At 58.9% G+C, this 10,462-nt stretch overlaps 1 protein-coding gene across 3 annotated transcripts; it reads left to right on the forward strand.

Annotated features, from left to right (window-relative positions):
- The first annotated feature begins 1,114 nt into the window (after nt 1-1,114).
- HSBP1 (heat shock factor binding protein 1) lies at nt 1,115-9,600 on the forward strand. 3 transcript variants are annotated; one of them, XM_029075481.2, is made up of 4 exons: nt 1,115-1,231; nt 2,132-2,198; nt 6,013-6,133; nt 8,249-9,600. In XM_029075481.2, exons 1-3 carry the CDS (start codon nt 1,187-1,189, stop codon nt 6,129-6,131), a joined length of 231 nt encoding a protein of 76 aa, XP_028931314.1. In that variant the 5' UTR covers nt 1,115-1,186; the 3' UTR covers nt 6,132-6,133; nt 8,249-9,600. The 3 variants fall into 3 exon arrangements, with proteins under 3 accessions (XP_028931314.1, XP_028931313.1, XP_028931312.1); XM_029075480.2 differs by lacking the exon at nt 8,249-9,600 and adding an exon at nt 7,787-7,810 and having other exon boundaries at nt 1,116-1,231; nt 6,013-6,162; XM_029075479.2 differs by having other exon boundaries at nt 1,118-1,231; nt 6,013-6,162.
- Nucleotides 9,601-10,462: the final 862 nt, after the last annotated feature.

Here is a 10,462-nt window from a genome sequence, read left to right on the forward strand (position 1 = left end):
TGAGCCCGTCAGAGGGCAGGGACCGTCTCTATCCGTTACCCATTTGTCCATTCCGAGCGCTTGGTACAGCGCTCTGCACACGGTAAGCGTTCAATAAATACTATTGAATGAATGAATGAATCATCAAAACATCCAAATGGTCAAAAAAAAAAAAAGGTGGTTTCGGGGGCACACTAGGAAAAGAGGGGAGAAGATCCAGGGGGAAAAAACCGTGTCCGGAAAACCGTGGTCAGGGAGAGTCTCAAGGTGGAAAGGACGGTTGATAGTTCAAGTAGCAGAAAGATCGGAGAAAAGAGGAGCTCCATTAGATGTGGCTAGAGAGAGATCATCGGAGACGCCTCTAGACTATAAGCTTGCCACGGGCAGGGAACGTGTTCACTAATTCTACCGTATCGCGCTCTCCCTGGTGCTTACTACAGTGCCGTGCACATAGTAAGCGCTCGATAAATTCCACTGACCGACTGACTGGAGGGAGAGCTTGGGCAATCGGCTCGGGCAGTGAGGTCGACGGTTAGGCATCGCCCTCCCGGGAAAACAGCGTGGCCTAGGGGATAGAGCCCAGGCCTGGGAGCCGGAGGACCTGGGTTCCAATCCCGGCCCCGCCACTTCCCTGCCGGAAGACTCTGGGCCAGTCACTTATCTCCTCCGGGCCTCGACTGCAAAATGGGAATTCGATACCCGTTCCCCACCAAACTTGACCGTCAGTCCCCTGTGGGCCAAGGACCTGTGACTACCCCGGAGCTTAGAACGGGGCTGGACGCATAGTAAGTGCTTTGACAAACACCACTAAAAGTCAACAGACCGGAGTGTAAGATGGCCCTGGGCATATTTTTCTTAAATAGTCACTTACGGAATCACGATGGAACTGCTAAAGTGGAGATGGCTTTGCCCTGTAGGAAGTAAGCGCTCAGTAAATACAATTCGTAGTAATAATGAAGAGATGAGGTTCATACAGGGTGATTAAAATATGACTTTCATTCTGAAAAGACAATTCTTCTTCCTCCTCCCCCTCCTGTTCCTCCTCCTCCTCCTCTTTCTTCTTCCTCCTCCTGCTGTTCCTCCTCCTCTTCCCCCCCGCCCTCCCCGCTCCCGGCCCCTCCCCTCCCCGCTCCTCCCCTCTTCTCTTCTCGCGAGAGGTTGTGTGGGGCGCGGCCGAGCGTCGGGGCCTGAGCGTCGGACGCCGACCATGGCGGACACCGACCCCAAGACGGTGCAGGACCTCACGGCTGTGGTCAGCCCCGCCCCACCTCGCCGCCCGGGGGGAACCGGGGGGGGAGGGAAAGGAGGGGAGGGCGAGGGGCGGGCGGGCCCGGCCTCCTCCCCGGGGCCGCTCCTTCCTCCTCCTCCTCCTCCGGGAGGCCGGTCCTTCTTCCTCCTCCTCCTCCTCTTCCCCGAGGCCGCTCCTTCCTCCTCCTCCTCCTCCTCCGGGGGGCCGGTCCTTGTTCCTTCTCCCCGAGACCGGTCCTTCCTCCTCCTCTGGGGGGGGTCGGTCCTTCCTCCTCCTCCTTTTCCTCCTCCTCCCCGAGGCCGCTCCTTCCTCCTCCTCCTGCTCCGGGGGGCCGGTCCTTCCTCCTCCTCCTCCTCCTCTTCCCCGAGGCCGCACCTTCCTCTTCCTCCCCGAGGCCGGTCCTTCCTCTTCCTCCTCCTCTTCCCCGAGGCCGCTCCTTCCTCCTCCTCCTCTTCCCCGAGGCCGCTCCTTCCTCCTCCTCCTCTTCCCCGAGGCCGCTCCTTCTCCTCCTCCTCCTCCTGCTCCGGGGGTCCGGTCCTTCCTCCTCCTCCTCCTCCTCCGGGGGGTCGGGCCTTCCTCTTCCTCCTCTTCCCCGAGGCCGCTCCTTCCTTCTCCTCCTCCTCCTCCTCCTCCTCCTCCTCCTCCTCCCCGAGGCCGCGGTCCTTCCTCCTCCTCCTCCTCCTCCTCCTCCTCCTCCCCGGGGCCGCTCCTTCCTCCTCCTCCCCGAGGCCGCGGTCCTTCCTCCTCCTCCTCCTCTTCCCCGAGGCCGCTCCTTCCTTCTCCTCCTCCTCCTCCTCCTCCTCCTCCTCCTCCTCCTCCCCGGGGCCGCTCCTTCCTCCTTCCTCCTCCTGCCCCGGGGGTCCGGTCCTGCCTTCTCACCGCCTTGTCTTCTCTGTCCCTCAGGTGCAGACGCTCCTCCAGCAGATGCAGGACAAATTCCAAACCATGTCCGACCAGATCATTGGAAGAAATATCCTCTGCCCCCGAGCGCCCCTTGGCTCGCCCCTTGGCTCGCCCCTTGGCTCGCCCCTTGGCTCGCCCCTTGGCTCGCCCCTTGGCTCGCCCCTTGGCTCGCTCGGGGGGATTTACCCCGCCCCGACCCTCTGCGGACCACCGGGCCCCGGGCTTGGAAGGGACATTCGTTCAGTAGCATCTATCCGACGCTTACCCTGTGCGGAGCACCGGACCGAGCGCTCGGAAAGGACAGTTGGTTCGTTCGGCCTTATTGGGCGCTACCTGTGTGCGGGGCGCCGGACCGAGCGCTCGGAAGGGGCGGTTCCTCGTCGATAGTATTTATCGAGCGCCCACTGCGTGCCGCGCGCCGGACCGAGCTCTCTGGAAGGGACCGTTGGTCCGATAGCACTTATTGAGCCCTTACTGCGTGCCGAGCACCGCCCTGAACGCTCGGAAGGGACGGTTCGTTCATTCGGTAGGGTCTACCGAGCCCTTATTCCGTGCGGCGCGCCGCGCCGAGCGCTCGGAGGGGACGGTTCGCTCCGTAGTATTTATCGAGCCCTTACTGTGTGCCGAGCGCCGCGCCGAGCTCTCCGGAAGGGACCGTTGGTTCGTTCGATGGCGTTTATTGAGCGCTCGCTGTGTGCCGAGCGCTGCGCTGAGCGCCTGGAAGGGACGATTCGGGCAGTAGTGATTACTGAGCGCTTACTACGTGCCCGGCACTGGGCTGAGCGCCCGGAAGGGACGATTCGTTCATTCGATAGTATTTACCGAGCCCTTATTCTGCGCCCGGCACTGGACTGAGCGCTTGGGAGGGACGGTTGATTCGACGGTATTTATTGAGCCCTTACGATTCCTTCGATAGTACTTATTGAGCGCTTACTACGTGCCGAGCACCGGACCGAGCGCTTGGAAGGGGCCGTTCATTCGTTCAGTGTATTTATTGAGCGCTGACTACGTGCCGAGCACCGCGCCGAGCGCTTGGAACGGACGATTCGGTTCATTCGGTTGTATGTATTGAGCGCTTACTACGTGCGGAGCAGCGAACTGAGCCCTCGGGACGGACCGTTCGTTCAGTCGTATCTGTTGAGCGCTTACTACGTGCGGAGCGCTGGACCGAGCCCTCGGAACGGACCGTTCGTTCATTCGAAAGTATGTGCCGAGCGCTTACTGTGTGCGGAGCGCTGGACCGAGCCCTCGGAACGGACCGTTCGTTCATTCGGACGTATTTGCCGAGCGCTTACTGTGGGAGGAGCGCTGGACCGAGCCCCCGGAACGGACCGTTCGTTCATTGGGACGTATTTGCCGAGCGCTTACTGTGTGCGGAGCGCTGGACCGAGCCCTCGGAACGGACCGTTCCTTCATTCGGACGTATTTACCGAGCGCTTACGGCGTGCGGAGCCCTGGACTGAGCCCTCGGAACGGACCGTTCGTTCAGCCGTGTGTGTTGAGCGCTTACGCTGCGCGGAGCGCTGGACTGAGCCCTTGGAACGGACCGTTCGTTCATTCGAAAGTATCTGCCGAGCGCTTACTACGTGCGGAGCGCTGGACTGAGCGCTTGGAGTGGGCGATTCATCCGATAGTATTTATTGAGCGCTTGATGTGTGCGGAGCACTGGACTAGGCTCTTGGAACGGACATTCGGGCAGCAGGTAGAGACCGTCCCTGCCCGCCGACGGCCTCACGGTCTCATCGGGGGAGAGAGACGGACGCAAACAAGACGGCCCAATCGCGCTGAATAGAATCGGGGGGCTGTACATCCTAGGCCCCCTCCTAGCGATGACGATCGTGATAACGTTGGCGTTTAAGCGCCTACTATGTGCGCCGGGGGAGATACGGGGCGATGGGGTTGTCTTCCGTGAGGCTCCCGGTCTTCATCCCCGTTTTCCGGGTGAGGTCACCGAGGCACGGGGAAGCGAGGTGGCCGGCCCGCGGTCGCACGGCTCACAAGGGGCGGAGCCCAGATTCGAACCCACCCCCTCCGCCTCCCCGGCCCGGGCTCCCTCCGCCGGGTCACGAGAGTCGGCAGCGAGGGGGGCGTTGGTTAGGCGCCGGCTCCGTGCCCGGCGCCGCTCCGAGCGCCGGGGTGGATGCCGGGCGGTGAGGTGGAACACGGCGGCCCTTGGCCCGCGTAGGCCTCGCGGTCTCAGCTCCCCATCTTCCGGACGAGGGAACCGAGGCCCGGGGAAGTGAAATGACTTGCCCGAGGCGGCACCGCCCACCGAGCCGGAATTAGAACCCGTGACCTCCCGACACCCGGGCTCGTTCTCTACCGGCCGGGCCCCGCTGTTTCCGGTAGTAATACGCTGTGAGAAGCGGCGCGGCTCGGCGGAAAGAGCCCGGGCTCGGGAGTCGGAGGTCAGGGGTTCGGATCCCGGCTCTGCCGCTTGCCGGGCGTGTGACCGCGGGCGAGTCGCTTTACTTCCCTGGGCCTCGGTTCCCTCATCTGGAAAACGGGGATTAAAGTTGTGAGCCCCACGTGGGGCGACCCGATCGCCTCGTATCCCCCCAGCGCTTAGAACGGCGCTCGGCACACGGTAAGCGTTCACCGCATGCCGCCGGCGTCATTACGATCACGGTATCCGTTGAGCCCGCCGGACGCGCCGGGCGGTGTTGCCCGACGGGCGGAGCACGGGCCCCCGGGCGGCGGGAGGATCCGGGTTCTAATTCCGCTTCCGCCGCTTGTGTGCCGCGGGACCTCGGGCGGGTCGCTTCGCTTCTCTGGGCCTCGGTTCCCTCATCTGGAAAATGGGGATTGGGACCGGGGGTCCCGTGTTCAACGTGGACCGTGTCCGACCCGATCACCTTGTATTTTCCCCAGCGCTTAGAAGAGCGCCTGGCGCGCGGTAAGTGCTTAACGGATACGCTTTAAAAATTTTTTAAAAAAAAAGCTCAGTGCTTCGGTATGTACGGAACACTCAGGTCGGACACGGAGCCTCTCCCGCGCGGGCTCACGGAGGCAGGGACGGAAGCAGCGGCGGCGTGGCCTGGTGGCCGGAGCGCGGATCTGGGGAGTCGGAGGGCCTGGGTTCTAATCCCGGTTCCACCGAGCACCCGCGGTGTGACTTGGGGGGGGGGGTCACTTCACTCCTCCGGGCCTCAGTTACCTCGTCCGTAAGACGGGGATGAAGACCGAGCCCCGTGCGGGACAGGAACTGGGTCCGACCTGATCGTCTCGCGACGGTAACGGTGGCACTTGTTGAGCGTCTGCTATGTGCCGGGCACTGTGCTCAGCGCTGGGGTGGACACGTCCCAAGAGGTCGGACCCAGCCCCCGTCCGGCTCACGGTCTCAGTCCCGTTAACGCGGCCGAGGTGACCGAGGCACGGAGGAGCGAAGTGACTCGCCCGGGTTCGCCTCGCCCCCCCCCCCCCCCCCCGGACGGGCGGAGGAGCCGGGATTAGAACCCGTGACGCTTTGCCTCCCGGGACCGGGCTCCATCCACCGGGCCGTACCGCTTCCTTCCCGGTGCTTAATCCGGGGCCCGGTACGTAGGCGATGAACAGACACCGTCGAGGAAAGGGAAACGGTCGTTCCAATCCCCGTTTCACAGATGAGCAAACTGAGTCGCGAGGGAATCCCGTTACTTGCCTCACACGGCGGGCGGGCGGGCGGGCGGGGGAGCCCGGGTCGGAACCCACGTCTCCCGACTGCCGGCGTCGTGCTCCTTTCGCTGGACCGTGCCGCTGCTTCCCGCCCACCCAGTTAGGCTCCGATTTGCCAAAAGGGATTCGGACGGCACCGATGCAAGGCGACCTGCGGGCTAGGGGGTTGAGGGTCAGAACCGTAACCGCGAGCGCCCCGTCGTGGGTTTTCCTTAATCCGTGCCTACTCGACGACATGAGCTGTCGCATCGACGATCTGGAAAAGAACATCGCCGACCTCATGACGCAGGCAGGCGTGGAAGAGCTGGAGGGTGAAAACAAGACGCCCGCTACCCACAAGAGCTGAAGGTGAGGCCGCTCCGGTGAAGTCTCGATAGGTGAGTGGGGTTTTTGAGTCGCGCCTCTACGTGGGCTACCCTTAAAACCCGCATCCGGCGAGGCCGTTCGTGGCCCGTGCCGTTTTCTTCTTGGATTTCTGACTCGGATCAGTTCGAGTCGAGGCTACGCCGGGAGGAGGACTAAAGGTGTCGATCCCCATTGAGTAGAGTGGGCCGTACGTGGAAAAATTCAACAGACGCACGACCCGCGTTCCCCGTCCCCGAGGCGCTCACGCTTGGATGTGAGTGTTGGATGCTAACAGTTGGATCTGTAATGGGGGAGGCAGAGGTGACGCCGCCGGCGGCGCTATTCGAAAGAGGATTCTGTGGCTATTCATACGTGATGATGATAACGTCGGTATTCGTCAAGCCCTTGCTATGGGCAGAGCACCGTAGTAAGCGCGGGGGTGGAGACAGGGTGATCAGGTCTTCGTCCCATTTTCCGGATGAGGGAACTGGGGCCCAGAGAAGTGAAGCGACTCGCCCGCGGTCACGCGGCTGACGAGCGGCAGGGCCGGGATTCGAACCCGTGACCCCCGACCCCCCCCAGGCCCGGGCCCTTCCCGCCGAGCCGTGCTGCGCGTATGCCCCCCCTCGCCGTGGAAGGGTATGAGTTAAAATCCGTAAGTCGTGGAGGGGGCCGTTGGGTCGAGGTGTTACACGGATCGTGATTTTAGTCGAATAAACGAAGGAAGCCCAAGAAGGGCGAAGCCTCCACCGGCAGAAACCCGCACGGTCTCCGAGGGACCGTGACGTGCACTTAGTCTCGCAGTAGCCTTTCCCGCGTACCTGTTACCGGGTTAATAGCGTCGGTATCCGTTGAGCGCTTCCTGTGCGCTGGGGGAGATGCAGGGCGATTCAGGTTGTCCCACGTGAGGCTCACGATCTTAATCCCCATGTTACAGGCGAGGTAACTGAGGCACGGCGAAGTGAAGTGACTTGCCCGCAGTCACGCAGCTGAGTCGAGGGGCGGAGCTGGGATTCGGGATGAGTTGGGTGATTATGAGCAAGGCGTTTTATTGAAAATCGGGTCAGGTGACACCGTTTCAAACTGCCTCCTCTCCCGACTGATTGTCAGCGATAGAGTCTCTATCCGTACCTGGAATTTCCCGACTCTCCCCGGCTCTGTGAAAGACAGCGGGACCGAATATCAAACTGTCCTCCCGGCCCAGGTTCCCAGTTGAGCCCCGGGTTCGCTGAGGCGGAGGGCCCCGTTTGGACGCCCTCCGGTCCTGGGACGACGGCGAAGATCTGCGGCCTCTTGACCGCGGAGCGCGGGAGCGCGGTAACGGGGAGTTGGCTGCCCGGGAGTTCCTGAACTGGACGTGGCTTAGAGCCCCCGATGAGACCGGGGCCGAATAGGGTGAGAAACCCAGGAGGGGCAGCAACTGCATCTGTTGGTTCATTCGATAGTATTTACTGGGTGCCGAGCGCTGTGCGAACCGGTCGGAATGTACAAATGGGTAACGGGGGACAGTCCCCGCCCTTTGACGGGATTAGTAATAATAACGGTGGTATCTGTTAAGCGCTTGCTACGTGCAGAGCGCCGTTCTGAGCGCTGGGGGAGAAGACGGGGTGATCGGGTTGCCCCACGGGAGGCTCACGGTTAATTCCCATCTTACAGATGAGGTAGCAGGCACAGAGAAGTGAAGCGACTCGCCCACGGTCCCACGGCTGACGAGTGGCAGAGCCGGGATACGAACCCGTGACCTCTGACTCCCGAGTCCGGGCTCTGTCCACTGAGCCACGCCGCCTCTCTGCAGTCCGACTGGGAGATCTAGATACGTAACCTCTGGCGATCCCAGCTCTTACCACATAGGAAGCGCTTCGGTGCCGTCATTATTGTTCTCCCTCGCGTATTCGGTAGTTCTTACTGAGCACCCACCCCACGCAAGCCGTTGTAGCAGGGGCCTTGCAGAGGACGGCAAAAGCGAAAGCGGAGACCGGAATTCAAGGGTCTCTCGCCTCCCGTCGTCGTGTTTGGGAAATCCGTTGGGTTGGTGACTTTCCTGCGCCTTTGTCTTCGTTTCGTCTGTCTTCGGTATCCTTCTCGAAGTCCGCTGAATCTTTCTCCTTTTTCCAACAGGTCGCTAAAAATTTGCAGTGAATTCTGGAATGTTTTTTTTTACGAGCCAGAAGTAACAGAACAGCTCTTTGCTATTAACTGCTGTGTGCAAGGTGTTTTTATATTGTTATAGAGCTTGCCTTCCTAGCGTATACTAAATAGGTAAAATTTCAGACCGGTCGATATTTTCGTTTCTTGTACGTGGTAGTTTCACTTACAGTGGGCAAAATAAGTTATGTTATTAAACTAACGCTGAAACTGTTCAATTTTTGGGTGTATTTTTTCGTGAAGCCATGTTTTTCCCGTCCTCGATCTTCTGTAATGATCTCAGCTTGATGGCTAAAATTGCCGTTGGTAATTTTCCCTAGAAACGTATTAACTTTTCGATGGTAGATTTTCTTTGTGAAGTAAAACACTAGAGTTTAGAGGTCTTTTAATTCTCCACGTAAAACGCTCGTTGTGCTAATTTACAAGCGAATGATTGAAATATTTTTAAAGCAGACGAGAAAAGCGGGGAAGAATTTCTGTGACTCCTTTTTTTCCCAAAATATTCAACACTGCTAGATGGCCACGATGGAAAACCGCACGAAGAGTGTCCTGCCTGGCTCTGAGAGGATGCCGAAGTTGACTGACAGAGTAACTTCTGTTGTTTTTTTGAACGTTGGAAAAAGAATGGTATCGAGAAAATTTCGGAACCCGTTAACTCCAGAAGTGTCAGGACCTGTTCTGCGTTCGAACGGTGACCTTGTATAATGACGAATCGAGTTTTTAGACGGGCAGTACGGTACTTCGCTCCTTAAGCTACCTTCTCTCCCGAGAATGCCCAGAGCGCGCTAAACCTAGCGGGGGTTTTCAACTTTACTCCCGTACTTCGGAGATTGACTGGGCGTAGCTGTGGGTGTCTGCAGGGGAAGAAGAGAGAACTGGCGTCATAAAATGGTAATTTCACGGATCGGAAACAATCGGTACCTTTAGCGTACTGTCAGGTTTACAAGAAATATCGTTTCGTTTACCTTTTTCTTATACCTGGGCCGAATTAAATACTTTCCTAAAAAGAATACGGGGGGTGAGGAATATCAGACGTTCTTCCACGTAGAGCGCGTGCGTCGCCTTACAGTGAGTAGGCGAGAGACCGATTTCTCGGCCTTCTCCTGAAGGGGACCTGTGTGATGGGTAGAGCAATGTGAGCTTATGTGAACGTAAGAAGAATTTGTCAAGGTGAAATGACATTGGCCAGTGGAGTGTCACCCGCCTATATGAAGTCGGGATAGATTAAGGGAACATTCTGTGATCGTGGGAAACATCCTGTATCACCAGCCTTGGGTTTCTTGTACTGTTATAAATCTGTAATAAAATTCCAAAGTGGTATCTTATTCAGAGTATTGCCTCTCTTGCACTGTGGGAAATACCGCATCCAACGAACAGCCCTCAGAAAGGCCGTCCTGTAATAAGATAACGAGAGGGGTTTCCGTGCGAAACCAACACGACGAGACCCCCGCGGTTGTGGTGAAAGGTGAGTGGACTCTTGAGAGATAAGAGGAATCCTAATACTCCCGGATAGATGGGAGCGACAGTAACTGGAAATTGGAAGAGACGCGAGAGCCCGTCTGAGGGTGAAAATGCTGCGCGCCCAATATCGTGTAGGAGACGGGGGGGGGGGGGGGGGGGGGGGCATTTTAAATGTGAAAGTGAGGAACGGACCCCGGCTTTAGCGTGAACCAAATAAAACACCTGAAATCTCCATCCGGAAAGTAGCATTTCCTTGTTAACCGGTGGTGATTCTCGACTCGGACCGATCGAAACGGACTTATCTGGTAAAATTGTAACCGATCGGCGGGAGGTTCAGTCCAGAGTTCCTCGTATATTATACCGGAGACATTTGGTTCTCTCGCCGAAGTCTGGCGTGTTTTTTTTCCGTAGGGCCTTCCACGTAATGACAGGTTGCCGACTGGCCCCCGACGGGCGATGGCGGATCTAGAACGGCAGCTAGCACGCTCCCCGGGCCAGAGTCTCGCGCCTGCGCGACGATGATGGCTCCCGGTGGGCCTCCTCTACAGAGGAACAGGCAGAGCCCACCCGAACACTTCTCCGTTGAGATACCCCCCCAAAAAAAATCCGTCGCCGCTCCATCAATCTCTCCTCGTCCGTTCCTCCAGCCTCATGCGGGTGCCCCTCAGAGAACGGCCTCAGTATCGTGAGTGAAAAATGTCAGGTGTGATGAAGAGGCTACGGTCT

Source organism: Ornithorhynchus anatinus, chromosome 11 (assembly GCF_004115215.2).
Source record: "Ornithorhynchus anatinus isolate Pmale09 chromosome 11, mOrnAna1.pri.v4, whole genome shotgun sequence".
Lineage (NCBI taxonomy): Eukaryota > Metazoa > Chordata > Mammalia > Monotremata > Ornithorhynchidae > Ornithorhynchus > Ornithorhynchus anatinus.

What these genes read in the sequence shown, in the direction of transcription:
- HSBP1 (XM_029075481.2), top strand. Translation starts at nt 1,187, where the DNA reads ATGGCGGACACCGACCCCAAGACGGTGCAGGACCTCACGGCTGTG. An exon ending in TGCAGGACCTCACGGCTGTG is followed by an intron (nt 1,232 to 2,131) that starts GTCAGCCCCGCC and finishes TCTGTCCCTCAG; the next exon opens with GTGCAGACGCTCCTCCAGCA. An exon ending in CGACCAGATCATTGGAAGAA is followed by an intron (nt 2,199 to 6,012) that starts ATATCCTCTGCC and finishes ATCCGTGCCTAC; the next exon opens with TCGACGACATGAGCTGTCGC.